Source organism: Apodemus sylvaticus, chromosome 12, assembly GCF_947179515.1.
Source record: "Apodemus sylvaticus chromosome 12, mApoSyl1.1, whole genome shotgun sequence".
Taxonomy (NCBI): Eukaryota; Metazoa; Chordata; class Mammalia; order Rodentia; family Muridae; genus Apodemus; species Apodemus sylvaticus.
The window spans coordinates 45,423,370-45,442,204 of NC_067483.1; the positions used below are offsets into that span (position 1 = coordinate 45,423,370).

The 18,835-nt window shown below is 43.8% G+C and overlaps 1 protein-coding gene across 2 annotated transcripts; it reads right to left on the reverse strand.

Annotated features, from left to right (window-relative positions):
* Positions 1 to 1,273: 1,273 nt before the first annotated feature.
* Positions 1,274 to 14,750, reverse strand: Lhx9 (LIM homeobox 9). 2 transcript variants are annotated; one of them, XM_052200482.1, is made up of 5 exons: positions 14,550 to 14,750; positions 12,599 to 12,801; positions 11,088 to 11,443; positions 5,372 to 5,574; positions 1,274 to 1,371 (listed from the first exon to the last, which is right to left on the reverse strand). In XM_052200482.1, exons 1-5 carry the CDS (start codon positions 14,721 to 14,723, stop codon positions 1,315 to 1,317), a joined length of 993 nt encoding a protein of 330 aa, XP_052056442.1. In that variant the 5' UTR covers positions 14,724 to 14,750; the 3' UTR covers positions 1,274 to 1,314. The 2 variants fall into 2 exon arrangements, with proteins under 2 accessions (XP_052056442.1, XP_052056441.1); XM_052200481.1 differs by lacking the exon at positions 1,274 to 1,371 and adding an exon at positions 4,046 to 4,303.
* Positions 14,751 to 18,835: the final 4,085 nt, after the last annotated feature.

Genomic DNA, 18,835 nt, shown 5'->3' on the forward strand with positions numbered 1-18,835 from the left:
TACATCATTTACATAGGGTTTATTTATATGTAATAAAAATTTCATAAGGAATTTTTTCTGGAAAGTATTCTACATGCTAACTTGTTTAACATGTGCTTTAGATATACAGCTAAGAAAGAGTAGCGTCACAAAAATTCTTTCTTCAAGTATTCCCTTTAACAGTGAAAAAAAAGCCTCATCCCCTAATAGTTGCTCTTCTTTCCCATTGGTCCCTTGTTTCTGATGCCTTGTGCACCCTGAACTACACAAAGAACAAAATGTCAGAGCTCAGAATATACTTGGATGCTTCAATAAATCTTCTCATTGCATAGTGAACGTGTAAACCCACAGAGAATCTATAAATGTTACCCTAGAATCTAAAAATGGTTGCTGAAAGTTTACAGAATAATTTATCCTGATGTTTATTTTTTGTTGTAGTTTGGGCTTGCTATTTCATTTTCATCCATGTGGTCAACTAAATATAGTAAGTGAAAAATAAGCCATAAAAAGTTAAAACAAACAAACAAACAAACAAACAAACAAATAACTTTGCCTCATTCTCTAGTCTGGATTCCCCCCCCCCCCCCCCGGGCATAACAAGCTACATGTGTCCTGTCCTGCCTCTTTGAGACAGTGCTCAAAATTAATGTCAACAATATGTGCTTAACATAAAGTTAACTATGTTTGCGTCAAATAAAATGTTTATTAATGAAAGCTATTTATCATACAGGAAACAGCAAAGTCATCATTACAGAGGTGTACACTACAGGGGACAGATGTGAAAGTGCATGCAGAGCCTTCTGTTTAGAAAGGAAGTATAGACAATCATACTAAAATTACTGGGCTTGATCCCTATTCCCTCATTGATGAGTAAAAGTTCTCCTCTGAATTTACAATTGGAAAATGCCATTGACAGGTAGAACAGGTACACATTCGCAAGCAGATGAAATGGGCATTCTTGGACTTTATTTTACAGCTATTGTGCTTGACAAATGTGCGGAATTGTTTCTGTAATAATTTTCTCCAAATGTGAGGAGGGCATATTACTGCCAGCTTGCTCTGGTTTTAGACACGGTTTATCTTGCTCTTTTGTTAAACCACATGAGGCTAAGCCCTCATTTGTGTCAGACATCTTAAAGAACAGATTCTCTTAACATTCAATAAATGACACTTAAGTCTCACTCTCTTTCTCTCTCTCTCTCTCTCTCTCTCTCTCTCTCTCTCTCTCTCTTTTGGTTCAATAAATTTTTAAATGTATGATTATCATAACCTAATAGTGTCTTTGTCTTCACTGCAGTGGATTTCCGATCAAACTTTTCCCCTTCTTTTAATACTTTAGGGAATTTTCAAACGTCGGGATGTTTGGCTGTAATGCCCCAAGATTTGTTCTCCCTGAAAAAAAATCATAGTGACAATTTATTAACTACAGAGCAACTTGGCTTTTAGGGGTCTGCAATTTCTATTTAGATTTACAAATATCCACTTGTGCTCAATAGACCTGATACTAAATCTTAATCATATTTAAAGTTTCTTTTTCATGCAATTACAGATCTGCTCATTGATTTTTATTCTAAAAATTGAACTGAGTCAAATCAGTGGGGCATTACTTTTATTATAAACACGAATATTTAAGAGTATTTCAAGACTGAATCAGGTTTTATATACAATGGTGTGTGCATTTGATATGAATCAGAAGTTTGGAAACCTAAGAACTATTTGTTTGAATTTTTGATTGAGCCACTATTTCTTATCTTTTACACATAGATATTGAAAACAAACTAATGCAAGTAAAACTTAAATAAAACTGAGGGGAAATAAAACTCCTTAGATTCAAAATGGTTTATTCACACAAATTTAATAGGATATATCACAATTGTTTGGTCCATAAATATTTAGGGGAAATAGTTTCTATACAATGCATTTATCAATAAACAAAGGAACATGGACAATTTTGCTAGATCACGTACTGTACTATAAACACGAAGCTCAATATATAAGATTATTGAATTTATCAACTATTTTTGAAAGAGTGCACAACTGCTTTCTATGACATGTTTGTCCCCTCTAACAGGATACACCATAAAAAGAGTGTCAGAAATAAGAGGTAAAACAGTACAAAACTAGCGAGGTGTCGAAAGGGTTAACAGTTAATTTAACAAACAACACATATATCCTGATTTTTCACAAACTCACTTCCAAGTTATATCATAAGGCACATAGGAGAACTGAGTTATAATTAGTCTACTTAATAAAGTAGATCTGTAGTACCATATATTGTTCTGTCAAAGAACAAAATTTATAAGTCTCGATATTTTACCTGTAAAAGTGTGTTAATAAGATCTCAGCCTTACCAAGATTGTTTGGTCTGGTTAGTGGTAAATGCCCAAAAATGTAAGAGAAATATGAAAGGTCAAGATTTAAGCTCCATAGATGACCACACTTGCTAAATATATAATGGCGATCACACTTTTCTTCTGTTACAGTGTTAACTTCTCTTCCATCATCATCTTTTATTTTTTTTTAAAAATAAGCTACTTTCTGTGCTAATTTTCTAAAGACCCTGAGCAAAAGTTACAATAATGCACTTTAATATGGGCAGTGAACTGTCGATATGTAACCACACATTTATACAGCCAGAAGGGCACCTTTAAAATCTATTAAATAGCCACTTCGACCACCAGAGGAGATTTAAGGGGTGCAAAAACGTGGATGGTATGTGCAAAGTTATTCTTAACAATCCACTAAAGCAAGACATAGATCTTGACTTCATTTTTTTATTATTATTTTAGGAAATCCACAATCTAGTTGGTTTTTTTTTTAACTACAACAGAAGCAGATAGATGAACATTCACCACTGCCCAGACCATTAAGATTTCACCTTAAATTAAAAGAAAAAAAATGCTACTGTAAACTAGGAAATATACTGAGCTTGGCATCCACAAGGCTTCTGAGTTTATCTACTTTAAGAGTCACAACTTCACATCTGTCATGTTAAAAAGATTTTATACATAAATTAAATATGCCAAAATAAAATAAAATAAAGAAAAAAAACCAAATAATTCTCATTGTTGGTTATAGTTTACTAAGTTGGTTTAAAAAAAAAGAAAGAAAAAACATTATGTAGAATGCCAGATACAATATCATGGTACAGCTGAAGCCAATTAACCAAGTGTTAATTAAATTATGCCAGTAATTTTACTTCTTAAAAAATTATATTTTGCTTATTTCCATTTCTCTAGGAAAAAATGATCAAGTAGAAAGAATAGTTTCTGAGACTGACTGAGTTTTCTTTTCTCCTGTGTGTGTGTGTGTGTGTGTGTGTGTGTGTGTGTGTCTTCTGGGAGGTCAAAAGTATAGAATTTCAAATTCTAAGTGTAATTTTCAGGGAGTTTAAGATTTTTTTTTAAATCAATAAAGAGTTGGGATGGGAAATGAACAACTCTAACAGCAGAAATTCATATTACTGAGTTAGACTGCCCACCCAGTTAATCATTACTATTTAAAACTGATATTAACATTTTTGTTTAATTATATTCTTCACTTGAATTAGCAGTTCAAGTTAAAAAACAGTAATAATATATTTGGTTTTTAAATTGTTTAATATAAGCGTTTTTAATTGTAAGATTTAAAAAAAAAAAACATTAAGTATCTGGTTCATTAATAACCTGATCACAGGAACAGGAATATAATTCACCCATCATAATACCATTCTTTTTTCCCTTTGAGATTCTGGAAATAAGTAACATACAATTTTAAGAGGCACTTATTAGAATGATTCAAAATCTTCCCCTACCAACTGAAAAAAAAATTGATTAAAGAAAAAAGGTCAAATACATCTTGCAGACTAAATTTGTTCCCTTAAAAGCGACAATACTGTAAACTCATAGCCAAGTGGTGTAGATGCTACACACCAAGCTGCTATTTTATTCCCCAAATATTTTGTGGGTTAGAAGAAGGAAAAAAAAAGTCTTGTAAATAATAAAATAATAATATTAGAATAATAATAAAAAGAGGAAGAATCCTTTTTAAAAAACAAAAAACAAAAACAAAACCAAAAAAACCAATGTTAGAAAAGGTTCGTTAAGGTAGTTTGTGAGGGGCTTCCGGATTCGTGGCTGTCCATGTTAGAGGTCACAGTTGTCACTACAGTGACAGTGGGATTGGTCAGGTCTGTTAAAGTGGTCGCAGTGCCGGGTGGAGAGAGAGCGCCGCTGTCTGCTGAGGGCGGGGCCGGAAGCGACGTGCCGTCAGCTTTATCAACACCCCCATTCTCCTGCCGCAAAAGGTTCCTTCTGAATTTGGCTCGTGCGTTTTGGAACCAAACCTGCAAACCAATCCCAATTGATTTCTTTATCGATTTTTTTTTAAGTTCTTTTCTCTCTCTCCCTTCCTTTTTGTTTTTTTCTCTTTTTCTTTTCTTTCCTCTATTTCTCCTTTTAGATATCTGGTTTTTTTTTCTTGGAAAGTGGACTTTTTCTACTTCTTTCAAAATATACTAGTTCCAGTAGTAGAATAGATTTATACTCTCTTAATTTACATATTCCTGGATTAAATGTGCCACTTGTGATAACTGATGCTAGGGCAGAGATACCACACAAAGTCAGGGAGTCCAAGGAAAAACACACTATCCCTCAAAAGAATAGGGAAAAACAGGGTCACTAAATATAAGTGTCTCAAAGGAGGAACTACTCATTGAAGGGAACACCAGAAAGCTGAAGCTGTTTGCTAGTCTGTCACCTCACCAATGCTGTACAACTCTAAAACTCCCCAGTCACAGACCCCAAACTGCCAGAGAGACACGGGAGAGCAGACAATGTCTGCTATTGATCGCTGAGGAGGCAGAGGTGGCAGGTCGGTCACTCACGGCAACCCTGTATAATTTTACAAATCTTCCCCAAAAGTCTGGGGAAGCAATTCAACACCAGGAAGAACTCCAGGATTTTAATTACAACTTGGTTAAATGAAAAAAATTACTACTCCAGCTGCTTACTTAACTGCTCAAGGCCTAGGGGTGGGCCACTTGAATTTGGAAAGTCATAACATGAGTGGGCTGTGGAGAGTTTGTGGAAATGGGACAGTAGATGCTTAGAAACAAGTACACTAAACCCCACTTGAGTGAATATCTCTACAGGCAATAGTTGTTTAAATAAAGTCAGCGCCATGTGTACAGCAATGTGGCTTTGGAGCCCACCTCTCTATCTGTAGGGAGAATGCGAATCCTGGATGCCTCCCTGAGTTCTCTCCAGGAAGTCCCTGTAGGGGAACTAAGGAAGGCACCAACTAGGAAGCAGAACAGGAAATAGGCCATGTCCAAGAGATTAGGGAAGAGAACTGGTCACTGTCAGGGGGAAGGGAGGAGATATTAACAAAGCCAATGATGGATGTGTCTTACCTGCAAAACTCTTTTGGTCAGGCCTGTCTTTTGCGCAAGCTGCTTGAGGTCCTTGGCATCTGGGTTATGGTTGATGGCGAAGTAGGATTTCATGGTCCGGAGCTGGTGGTGCTTGAAAGAAGTCCGCATTCGTTTGGTCTTCTGCGAAGGTGGGTAAGGCTGCTGGTCCCGGTCCAAGTGGTCTGCCTCGTTCTCATTACAACCTGTTGCAGCAATAGGGAACAAGCAACTGCTCAGTGCCAGCTTCTATACAAGCTTAAAGGATGCGGGGTGTATGACCACGCTGTCTCCATAAGGCAAAAGGCTGTCAACCCAGTGGTGGGTGATATCTAGACAAGAAGACAATGGCTACAGCCAGCTAACCTCAGCTATCTGGACACAGCTGCCTTTCATAGTAGAAAACATGAGTTAAATCCTTTCCTGTGCGTGATGCTCAGTAGGAAACACTGAGGGAAAGGTGGGAAGTAAGAGAAAGAACAATATCAGAAGAGGAGGAGGAGGAGGAACCTTTTTCTGATGGTTTATGTGTATCTTCACCCAGGTATCCACACGTTTCAAGTTATATAACAGTGCACACACACACACACACACACAGAGAGAGAGAGAGAGAGAGAGAGATGCACACACGCATGCATGCACACGTATGTGCACACACACAACTAAAGAATGACCTAAACCAGTTTCTTACACTCATAGCACTTTCTCAACCAGGAAAAAGAACGCGGTTGGAAAAATGAGGAGACTTGAGAAAAATGACCTTTTTTCTTTTTTAAATGTCTTAGAGAATCATAAAAGCATTGTATTTGAAGAGTTTTAGCTCTCAGTGGTTAGCTTAGGCTATGCCGGGAAGAAAACACTTTTTCCCTTGGAGTTATTCTAATAAATATTTCTGAAGGGAAATGAGGCCGGTCCTCATTCACTCTTGCCTGAAGCACTCCCCACTGTTCAGTGCTGAGACTCCACTGATGGTTTCCATCCAGTGTGGTCCCCTGTGTTCTGGAGGCCTGAGTCAGCTGCAAGCTATGCCATTCACAGGCCTGACAGTGAGAGAGCACCATCTTCTCTGCTCCTGGAAAATCCTCCTTGGCACCCGGGGCAAAAGAAGTCACACTTTAAACCAGAGGGAAAGTCTTCCACCTCAGGATGTAAAAGCGCCTCCTGTTTTAAGCCATTTCCTGGTACTGCACAGACATATGACTACGAGATAAACAGATTTTAATAATATTTACTTACTTACCTTTGCAAATTTATGGTCTTGGGTTCTTTAAACCCTTATTTCATATATTTATTTGATGCTTTGTCACATCTGACCATCCTGTGATTCCATGCATTATTTAAAATCAACCTGATCGTGTCATTATGAAGGAAAGGCTTAAATCTTGAAAAACTGTGAAACATCTCATAACATTAACCGTCTCCAGCTTTTTACAATATTGTCTACCTGCCAGGCTCTGGTTAGAATTTCTTTCAGATTTTTCAAGCCAATCAATATGTCTATACACACATATGTGCTCAGAAAGCAGCACATGTACTGTGGTAACCAGTCAGGAAAACTACTTTAAGAAAAACTTGTTTAGTGAGAAATTATCCCACATATAATAAAACAAATTACGACCTTTTGTGTGTCCTAAGACACAAAGGGGGGGCACATTTGGAAGAACAGTCATACAAAAGAGCAGGTATCCCTGAGTCCTCTGAGGGAAAGGACTGTATCCCGTTCTCCTGTGGTTCCCCTAAGCCAAAAACAAGGCTGTGAACTCAAAAAGTAAGAGCTGTTTGATGATCAAGAAATTACAAGCTCTTGTTAATGCACAGTCAGATCAGGTGGAGATAATGTCCAAGACAGATATATACTGTCAGACTTTGAGCCTAAGCTTCCTAAGCCAACCAAAATGGAAACACATTTCCCACAGACAACAGAGAGAATATATTTTACATTTTACCCTATTTCATCCCAGTGGGGATATGTCAACCTCAAATAGTCTGCAGAATTGCATTTTCAGATCCTCGGATGGATGAAACAGTATCTTGTGACTATAAAAGTAGGTTATCTCCAGTAAACTGAGACATATTTCACAGCCGGATTACAAATACACCCTCAGCAAATGGTCAAAGAGACACATTCCATTCATCGGAGCCCTCTTCAAATGAGATATCAGGCCTAGCCTATGAGAGCAACTTTTCCTGAGCAGCACATCAATGGTGACAGAGACATTAACTTGAGGTTTAAATAAATCACTTACTTATTCCTCCTCTCTCAGGATAACATTTCCTAAAAATGAATATTATCCCCAACCTAGCTATCTAGCTATTCATCACTTGAAATGAATCTAAGGGGGAAAAGTTAAAATAAGATTTGAGGAAAACGCTTCTCTGCGTACTCTCTGTTTGGATTTGCTCATTGATAACTCGGTGTAGCAGTTGAGTGCATTAGAAAAATATTATTGGGTTTGCTGCCACATACCAATTCAGTGTGTAAAAACACAGGTCTTTCTTACAATATATGATTCTCATGTGGTTATGCTCACCCTACACTATCCAACATGATAGTGAAATCGATTTCTGACACAGTTTAAGTCAGCATATCCCAAACTCCTTATGTTGAATGGCAAAAGCTTTATGTAAATTTGCAAATGATTGTTTCCCCTGTGTCTAAGCTTTAGGGCTATTCCCCCCCCCCCCCCGAATTATAAGAACAAATAACTCTCTTTAAATTGCTTCAAATCTCCACCTGCAAGTACTCATCTGTTGTTACTGAAGTTGAGAGGAGCTGATTGGTTTACATTCGGTTGCTTGGGAGATGGTCACCGGTCTGAAAGGAGTTTCCATTCTGAAAGGTTCAGAACCTTCTGAGAATTAACTAATTCCTGGGAGACCACTAGGGGTCAGTGCCAGGCTAATTTAACAAGGGAAATCTTGCACATTTAGAGGAAAGGACCTCAGGAGGGAGGTGTTGAGAAGTAGCAAAAAAATCCAGTTTCTTCTTTAATGGTCAGTTACCCATGGGGGACGTGTCTACCCTAAGCTAATCCTTTCACCTCTGGAGGGCTTTATTTCAATCCAACATTTCAGATAAATTATCTATGCCTCTTCCAAAATTATCAGCCTGAATAATTTGATTAATATGTTCAAAGAAGTAGAAACTGAGCTACGGACATTCTCATTGGAAGGTTCCTGGCCTGTGGCGGCCACTAACTGATGTTCGCCAACTTTCACAGGCTCTCTGGCAATCTTTGGATCATGATGATGTTTTATGTATGTGTTTTTAAAAACTCATTGTATGAACTTATTTGGATAACAACACTAATGCTGTTCTTTACAAAGCCTTACATTTCAACAGAAGTGGCAATCAAAAACCCAGAGCATGCTAAAACTAATGGGCTTAAAATGTAGGTGACTTGTATGTTCTATATTTTAACATATTTTAAACGTGCTGGCCCGCACACCCCTGCTCCATCTCCATTGGACTGTGTGACAAGGTACCACTTGAACCATAAGCACTTCTCATAAGTGGAGGTGATTTGGGTTAGATTATTTTAAACCAATTCCTCCAGACTCTCCTCACCTAATCTTAAAGAAATGTGTACTATTTGCTCAAGCCTCTGGGAGTCTCCAGGTAAGGGAGAAGCTGGAGGGGGGGAGGGGGCCAACAGCCTGGGCTCCTGGAACTGGAGCTCAAAGACTAAGCAGCCCTAAGGAGCAAACTAAGAACCCACACCAGGCTTTTCCACCACCCCCTCCCCCCCACCTTCTATTTATCTTCAGAAAAGTAAAAACCAAGTGAAGCTAAACTCTGTTATTCTGAAAGATTCTTGGGTCTGTCTAACCTAATGTAAGAGCCAAGGGAAAACCAAATTTAGCTAATTAGATTAAATGAAACAAGCAAACAGCCCAACTCACTCCCAGTTTGACCAGAAATCCCCACCCCTCTGGATTTCATTGCACTGCCCTCTCTCCCAACTAGTTGTTTAAAACCCTGTCTCCCTCCCCTTCCCCTCCAACTTTCTGCTCCTCTCCTCTTCTCTCCTCACTCTCTCAGTAGCACGGTCAGGTCTTAGTTAGTGGCTGGAAATCTCAATGTCACCTTCTACTAATAAAGAACAATTAGTGTCCTGCCTGTCTTGCTTTGAGTGTCATGCATCAAAGAATATGGAGTGTGTCCTGGGCAATTGGACCCTAGGCAAAGCTCTGCCCCAGCTTAGCAGGGGTCCCCTGGCCAGGGTACAGCCAGGCACAGCCACTAATGTCCTTGGCCAACCCCTGGGCTGAGCTTGCTGCCCTGGCATGGACCATGGACCGACCCTTAGCCTCTGTGTTGGCCCCTTTTCCTTGGTCCAGCCGCTGCCCAGATGTGAACACACGAGAGACAGATGTAGCCTCCTTGGGCTACATGTTCCTTTTCTCTGAGATGCCATCTCTCTCTGTGCCATCCCAAAACAAATTTCTTTAGAATCCCAGGACACGAGATAGCTCAGGACCACCTGAGAACTAGGGAATCAGAGTGGGGCTCTCAGTACAGATGTTCACAATGTCTGTGACCTCAGACAGATTACTAAAACAGGATATTGTTCAGCTCTCTTCAAGCTACAAGACATTGTAGCCCATGCCACACCAGACATTGAAAACTGGAAGATGATAAGTAATAGATACTCACACCCACTATGTCACTTTTAGTAGTAGCCCAAGGTCCCAAGTGCTGAGTTCCCAAGTAGTTTGGAGCCATGGGAAATCAGAGCAGTCAGTTCCTTGGGCTTCCCCAAACCAGTCTGGGTTTCCTGGAACCTCCTTTCCTTTCCCTCGGTGCTTACTCTGAATAAGAGCTCAGGTCCTAAGGGTCTGCCAACATCCTGACCTCGAGGATTTGAGGTGGGGACAGGCTATCGACAATGAGTAGCCTCTCTTGCATGTGAGGCAGATTGATAAATGATAGGTATATCCTCCAAAGCAAGGAAGTCTTTAGGGACTGTTGCCTGTACTCTCATTTGAAGTGGGGGAGAAGGCTGAAAAATGGCACACAAGTAGCCCGAGATAATACTAAGCCACCCCAGTGGCCCTGAACTGGAGATTCCTCTCGTTCTCTGAGGTCTAGATGATCAGGCAGGGAGTGAGGAAGTTAGATGAATACCCTGAGCTTCCAGAGGCACAGCTGTCTCAGCTGTGCAAAGTGAGCCCCACCCTACAGTTGTCCATTGCCAAGATCAGAGATTCAGTTTTTCAATACCCTTGCCAACTATGTTGCTGATTAACTTTGGGGCTGGTGACCACAGCCTCTGCCCCCTCTAGACAGAGTGGAGCTGGGCTCTGAAGTCTTTTCTTTTCCCCCCATTAACTATTTAGGAAAACCTCCTCCAGGATCTATAATTTGGCTCCAACAAAGGAATTGCCCTGGGGCTGTTTTGCTCCAACTGAGAGCCAGAAACTAATGGGCTCATTAACTAATGGGCAACAAGGATTTGGCTTTGCCCGTTTGGGGGAAGTCACTTCGGCCTCACGGTTATAAAAATTTTCCCCACAAGCTCAATAACCCATCCTCTCTCCCCTTCCATCTCCTTTACTTCTCTTCCTCAACTGAGAGGGGTTTGTGGTGAGAGCCGGGTCCTGTTAGGCAAAGCACTGTCTAGGTGAATTGGTCTTGGAGCAGAACCCTCGCACTGCCAAATCCTCCTCCAGCGGGGTGAGATCTGAGCTGTCAGGGTGGGTAAAGTTAGGGGCCCACCTGAGTTGTAATTCACGATGTCCACTCCCAGAGCCGGACTTTTCCGCTTCCGGGGCCGCCCCTTCTGCACCGTACCAGTGCCATTGAAGTAAGGCAAAGCCAAGCCGCCGCTCTTGGCCGCCAGCTCCGTGTAGCTCAGCTGAGGTGGATATTCCCCTTGCAAGAGGGTCTCGAAGTGTGCGCGGCAGTATACCAGGCTGTCCTTCATACCGAAATGGTCGCCCGTGGTCAAGGTCTTGTTGCAAGTGGAGCATGTGAAGCAGCTCAGATGATAGACAGAGTCTCGGGCGCGCATGACCATCTCCGAGGCGGAAATGCCAAGGTGGCAGCGGGCACATCTCTGCACAGAGAACCTTCTGGAAGCAAACAGGAGAATCAGGGAGCCAACTGGTACAAGGAGGACCTAACTCCCATTCGCAGCACCAGGGCTGAGTCTACAGGGGCCGAAGACTAGCTAGGGAGTTCTGGCTGAGGGCCTCTGAATATCAGCTTTCCTGGCTCGCTCGGTGACCTACTCTGATGCTAGTGAATCCGTATATTAAAGTCTGAAGAACCAGGAACTAAGCTTCAATTTTTTTTTAAGCAAACAAATAAAACTCTGAACTGTCCAATTCTCAGCGCTATTGAAAGAATATTAAATTGCAATGCCAAATGAAAAAGCCTGATCTTATTGATAACAAAATAGCACCACTTTTTCATGTATTGAGTGTGCCTGGCATCCCAGAAAAAAAAATTGGTAATTCTGCAAAGAAAAGGCTATCCTTTTAGCACCTTTCCCGCCTCTGCTTAGCCAGGAGCTAGGCAACTTCCAAGGACTAGGTAACATCCAAACATTTCCCACCCTGCTGGGGATTTTTGTTTTGGCGTTTTTTGTTTCTTTTTTGTTGTTTGTTTCCTTTTGTTTTGCTTTGCTTTTTTGTTTCTTTGGTTGGTTAGTTGGTTGACTAGTTGGTTGGTTTTTGTTTCCTTCAATCTGGTTCTGACTAGAACCATTTCGGCAACAGTGGCCTCTGTGACTTTTTCATAGTCGTTTACAGGACCATTGTCATCCACCTGGTTGCTGCTGCCTGGGCCAAGAGGGGTGGGAGGAGTTGACCGATTCATATTAAGGGGGACCAACAAAACAAAACAGAATAACAACAACAACAACAACAAAATCTTGTCTTGTTCACCTGATACCTGTCCATTTATTTCCTCTTCTCCCAGATTTTTCCAGGGGAGCTGTGAAGAGCTGATAACCTTGATCAAACTCATTACACCCTGGGATCCTTCTTGCCCATCCTCACCAATGGGGTAAAGACAGTTTTAAGGCAATTTCCCCCATTTCAGAAAAACAAAGCAAAACGCGCGCATGCGGACACATACACACACAAACTGTACCCTGACTAACTCAAAAATGAGTCAGAGAGGGGACTCTGGATTCCCGCAGTGGCTCTATTAGGTGTATTGGGTCAGAGGAGTGTGTGAAGGGGGCTGGGGAGTTAGTGTGTGTGTGTGGGGGGGGGAGGTACCTGTAGTAATCCTCCTTGCAGTAAATGCTACCGTCCTTGGCAAAGCAGGTGAGCTCAGATTCCAGGGCCAGCTTACATTCACAACACTTCAGGCACCTAAGGTGCCACTGTTTGTCGACGGCCAGCAGATAGTACCTGTCGGAGATCTTGCCCCCGCAGCCGGCGCACAGAGCAGGCTTCTCGGGGCTGAGCGGGGGCATACCCTGTGAAACAAGCACAAGGCAAGACTGAGGGGGGCGTTCGGGGCGTCGCCACACTATCCGGGACATCTTGGCAGAATCCGCAGTGCAAAAAACTCTTCGCTGCAAGGGCCACAGCACACAAAAGCAAAAGTGGGAGAAACATTTGCAACTTCTCCCTTTTCAAGGTCCAGTTCTCCTTCCTAGCGAGCGGATGCTCCTAGCCCTGTGACCCTAAAAACATCTCGACATCTTGAACTTGCTGAGAGCCTACCGGATATTCTGATGGGCGGTCCAGAAGTAGAATAACTGAGGCTAAAAATGTGTGACTTTCAAACAATACATAAAATCAAACTAACAGAAACTGTTATTGGAAACTAGAATTCTGAAGTACATGGATTTTTTTACACAAACAATACTATAATTCTACTTTTTCTAAATTTTTATAGGGAGAATAATTTGGCTGTCATTGTGATTCGGACATACTTAGCAGATCTTGCCGTTCTCTTGGTTCAAGGCCGTCGCCCTATCCCTGGTGATGAAGTGAAGTGCCTGTCCTGACAGAAGGACCCTCTCCATTCTTTCCTGTATACTTGCTTTTTTCTCTAGCCAGCATAAACAGCACAGATAATTATCTTGAAATTTTGATTTTAAGACCTAGGTTCCAAATGAAGCTAGCTAAGGCGGTAAAACTCACTCTGAGAATCCCAGTCGGGATGTGGTCCCCGCTTTGAAAATAAAATAGCCTTTAAAAGTGAAAAGAAGTTCACCGCTGGGCCCTTTCCTCAGACTAGCAGAAATACTCCGGGCTTTCCCATATTATTTTTTTGGCGATGTGGGAAGGATAAATTTCGCCCTATAGTGGATATTGGATTCTCACCGAATTAATTGTACAAATAGTACAATAGTAAATAGCGATAGTGGGCTATTTACCCAAACCTCACTGATTATCTAGAGTTCTCTCGGGTCAATTTGAGCTACAATCCTCGCTGTGATACAGAGAGTCTACACAGCACTCTTTGCCCGCAATCATCTCCCCAGACTTCTGTAGCATGTTTACTACTGCTTTCACGAAGATATAACTGCTGTTACAAATAAGAACCGCAATAGTTGATTGCATCTCAACTTGGGTTTGGGGAGTTCGTGTTCTTGCTTTGAGACTAGGGAGTCGCTCCTTCGCATTTTATTCGATTTCCCACTATCCAAAACACCCGCCCCTTAAGGAAGAGAAACCTAATTTTGTGACCAGGGTAGCTGAACAGGCACGCAGAGTCCCTAACAATCTGTTTTCAGGTGCTGACATCTTAGAAGAATTGGAAACGGACCAGCGCATTGGAGTCTACTCTGAAGGTCTTGTCTTCTATCCCAGAGACTGGGAGGTCCCGCGGCTCTTTCCTGTCACGGACACCATGCCGGCAAGTGGTCCCCTATTACCTGCACCAAGGCTTGCCCTCAGGGCGGCGGATCCGGCCTGATGGCCGAGCCGCGGGAGACTGAAGTTTGTGTCTGGCAGGGAGCACACCCGCTCCTTCCAAGGCCGGCTGCCCTGTCGGCTGGCGATCAGCTGCTGTACAAAGGCTGAAGAGCTCAGGACTGCAACATCCTAGACACCTCGATTCGGAAAAGGAACCTTGCCTAGCAAGCACAGCTCTCATAAAAAAAAAAAACCTCTCGAGCATCCCTAGGCAAAAGTCCCCAGGACCCGCCATCCCCAACCTGGGCGGGCCGGAGACTCGCCGCTTCCCCGGCGCCGCGGCGGGGCTGGTCCTTACCGCGTCGCGGCCGTTGAGCTGAGTGCCTTTGGCCAGACGGGCCTCGGTCTTGGATCTGCGCTCCATCTCCTCCATGATACCTTGGATGTGGCCTCCGGAGATTCCGTGGAAGAGCATGGCTGGAGGGCGGAAAGGACACGAATTGTTTTCGGCTCGGCACCCTACTATTTCCATAAACACACGCCTGGGGCTCTCAGTTCATTCGAGTGAAGAAGCAAAAGCGACCGCACAGGGCTGCCTGCGCGGTGCAGGAGCGTAGAGGCGCGTGGGGGACAGGGACAAGAGAGAAAAGAAATAAACAGAAATAAACGACAGAGTAGAAATAGCTCTACTCGGGAGGAAAAAGACCGGAGCAAAAGAACGACGGCGGCGGGAGGTGGGGGAGTTCAGCGTTTTCCAGAAGGAGATGTTCAGAAAACAAACAAATGCGGACGGAGGGGAAAGCAGGCGAATCTAACTGCAGTGAGAGATCGAGTTACTAATGGGAAACAACTGCCCGAGGGGGGTTGAGGTGGGAGGGAGGAAAACAAAATCTAAGGAAGAAAGAAAAATAGTTTTGAACACAAAGAAAGAAAACGAAGTGCTATATTCAGCGGTCCGGCTGCCTGCAAGTTCCCAATGCCTGTAGGTTGCGTTGGGGACTGCTCCAGCCGGAGCTGTGTCCAATTTGTTAAGAGACTAAAGCCAGCCCATTTTTGATAATTTAGTAGGAGGAGTCCTCTCCCTGGAGCTGCCACGGATTTTTATTCAGACAACAAAGACCTGTCATACCTCCTCTCAACCCCCTGGTGATGGGCAAGCGGGGACAAACATTACAAAGGGGTGGGGGACTAGGGGGGAGGCAGAAGGAGGGGGCCTTTACCCCCTTCCCACACGCGCTCCTGCACACACACACACACACACACACACCCTCAAGCACACATCCTTCCAAGAGTTCCCAACAGTCATGTTTTAAAGCAGTAACGGAGCCCTTATTGTCTGAGTCCTGGATTTGATCCTAGTTCATCCGACCCCAGCCAGGGGTGCACAGATGATCAGCTCCAAACCTTAAGTTTCCTTCTCGGCTACAGACTTTTTTTTTAAATCCCCATTTTACAAGGCTGCCACCAGAAAAGTATAAAGCCCTCGCAGACTTTGAAGCACTCCACGGAAACAGTACTTTACATGCGTGCTCCCTTCCTCCCCATCTCTTCTTAACTTACTTATTAAAAGCACTCTTCCGACAGTTGTTTCCTTGCCTAACCTCCCCTAGGGCAGGCGGTGCCACCAGGCTCTGAGAAGTCCACCAAAGTGAAAAAAGGCCGTGGAGAGCCTACTTTTCTGAGTAATATTTTTAGGAAGAAATGTGTGTGTGTGTGTGTGTGTGTGTGTGTGTGTGTGTGTTGTAAATTTTTCGAGTGTAGAGGCCAGGACATGGTTTTATAGACTTAGCAGAACCTTGGCCATGGAGTGGGTTACTCTTCTACCTAATTCTAGATTGAAGGTAAACTTGGAGGTTCTAGAGTCCCCTTTAGAATTTGTCAACGTGCTCAGATCTTGAGCGAGCTGGACTACGCCCGACTAGGGTAGGACGGCGGGGCACTAGCCGCCAGGGTTCTGCACACTTAGGAGGGTGTGAAAGCGGCTCCGGGTGGAGGCGGGGAAGTGAGAACGGGCAGGATGGCAGACTGCTCCTCACAAGAGATGGTATTGTTCTGTCGCCCTCTGTTCTTGTTAGCTCGGCCCTTCCCCTCCCTCTGGACCCATTAAAAAGTGTCCACAGTACCACAATATTCTGATATTGTGGATTCACTGAAACAGCCGGGCGGGGGGAGGGGGAGCCTAGGATCGTGCTGCGAGGAGCAGCGACAGTAATCCGAAAGGGAAGAAAGCCCGGCCGCTCCCGCGCCTTTCTCCGTGCTCGCCCATCCCGGCTTCACCACCACTCTGCGGCCTTGCTGGGGGAACGTCGCCGAAGCAACACCACCCGGCACCGCCGCCTCCCTCCACCCAGGCAGCTCCACGTGGAACTTTGGCCCAATCTGAAAGGAAGGCTGAGAGGAAGAAACTGGGGAAAGGGACTAGGGAAGGAAAGGAAGAAAGGAGAGAATTAAGGAACAGTGTGAACGAGGGGGGGCGGGGACTTAAGAAGGAGGGAGGGAAGGAAGGACGAGAAAAGAGAAGGAAGAGACGGAGAAGGACTGACAAGGAGGAAACAACCCCTGGTGCTGCAGCCTAACTTCCTGTCGCAAAGCTTCGTTTTCTGAGGCTCCTGGGGTCGTGTCTTCGTGAAACTCAAGTCTCCTCTATTTCTCCACCTTTTTCCCCCTCCGGGTCAAAATAATGTTATTTGCAGAGTGGATGCTTTTAGGGTCCTCTGGGTGCAGGGATACAGGTCATAAAACACAATTTCACACACACACCCAAAAAAAAAAAAAATTAAGCCAATCAAGTGAACTAAGCTGGAGATCCCCCCTCCCCATTTTGGCAGCCCTACCTGACAGCAGGACGGCTATTTACTGTAAGTAATGTAATTAGCCTCTTTGGATGGGAATCAATGAGCTCTCTAAACCCACGTGCACACAGGAAGGACCCAAGGAGGGCTGGGTCAGGGGCCCTTGCAGAGACAGAGATCTGCTCACAAAGGGGCGGATTGCCTTCATCCAAGTCAGCAGCTAAACTGACTGGGAGCCCAAGGAGGAGGAGAAAGAGGAGGGGTCTACCCAAAGAACCAGTCAATTACCCCAAGGAGGCTAGAAGCCCAAAGTAAATAGAGGACCGGGGTCCACTCTACCTAAACACTCCCTGCTTTCAAATAGAAGTGTTTGGAATTGACCTTGGATGTCGGATGTTGCTCTGTCCAGCAAGAGCGTTAAAAACAAACAAACAAACAAACAAACAAACTTAAAACGTCATGAAGGAAAACTTAAAAACATCTCTCAGAAAAAGTCATAACTTTGGGCTAAGCACAGAGATTCATTCATTCTTTCATTCATCCAATCCGCTTTCTCTACACATATCTTTAAATTGTCTGTAAGGAGAAGCAGAGTAAAGGACCTCTGTTCCTAGCTGAAAACTATCTAAAACTGTTCTTTCTTATAAAACTCCAGTAAATACATCCCAGGGCCAACAGGGATTGGCCGCTCCCATAAGGAAGCCAAGAGTCAAGGCTTTCTTCATCTTGTTGTTCTGAGGATGCAGGAAGTCTTTGGAAAAGTGGGAATGACGCAGGGGTCTAGTGGAGTTTGGGAGGTCCTAGTTAGTTCTGGGGAAATAGCTCCCCTTTGGTCAGGTACACTCCTCTCTCCCAGTTCCTCAAAAAGAATCCCTAAAAAAATAGAGGGTTGAGATTGCCTGGGAATTAGGCGTGTCCCTCAGAGTGTGCTATCTTTTTGTCTAGAGCCCTAAGAGATCCCGTGAAGAGCCTATCACCTCCTTTTCCTCACTTAAAGGGCTCTGCCTGCTTTAAATAGGGAAAGCATCCTGGCAGCTCTGCCAGGAAAAACCTCTCCTTCACCCAGGAAGTATCTCTCCTCCTCCCAGTTCCAGGCTGAATGGGTGGCACAGGTTCCACTGAACCTAGAGCGATAGAAGTTCAATTCCAGAGACTTGCCACCATCGACGGGACAGGTGCGCAACCTGGGGACTTCATGTCCTGCAGTGGGATCTGGAGTTGCCTTTCCAAACCCAAAGTATTATTAGAGGTAGTGGGGCAGATTCCTGGCCTGGCACTGCCCTCCTCCCCCAGAATAGGAAAGCTACTCTGCTCTCTGTCCTGTGGCTATCCATACAGCTATTGTTAGAACTTTAAGGAAAAGTGGAGGTCTGGATTCTAATGAAATAGAAGGGTTTGTGTTTAGTGTACCAGATTTCAGCTTTCCATAAAGGCACAGAAGGGAGGAAAGGATGAGGGGCCATTGTCTGGGCTCAGGCCGTCCCACCTGGGGAAAGGTCCCTGGCTTAGATGACTCCTGGGAGGGGGTGGTGATGGAGGTGACTAAAAGAGTGAAAAGCAGAGATGTCCTAGTTTGCTCCAATAGCTGCTTGGCTTTAGGCTCCAGAGTGGAAATGCTCATCCTTTAGCTGAAAGAGACTCCCGGTCTCTGTCTCTTTAGACCTGAATCTTGGTAACCCCGGATCTAATGCTTGCAAGTTTGGCCATAAGAAGGTCCAGTTCCTTTCCTTCAGATCCTAAGAATACTGTTGATTGGAAAGGAGAAGCTTTGGAGCTCCTGTCTAGGTTCTGGCATGTGGGGGATCCAACCAGCCAAGCAAAGTCAGAGGTGTTATCAAGCCAGGAGCCCTGC

Bases quoted from the DNA above. Each gene is read 5' to 3' on its own strand.
- Lhx9 (XM_052200481.1), bottom strand. From the start codon at position 14,723: ATGGAAATAGTAGGGTGCCGAGCCGAAAACAATTCGTGTCCTTTCCGC. The intron at 5,575-11,087 runs GTGGGCCCCTAA...TTGCTGCAACAG, and splicing joins CATCGTGAATTACAACTCAG to GTTGTAATGAGAACGAGGCA. The intron at 4,304-5,371 runs GTAAGACACATC...ATTGGTTTGCAG, and splicing joins TGACCAAAAGAGTTTTGCAG to GTTTGGTTCCAAAACGCACG.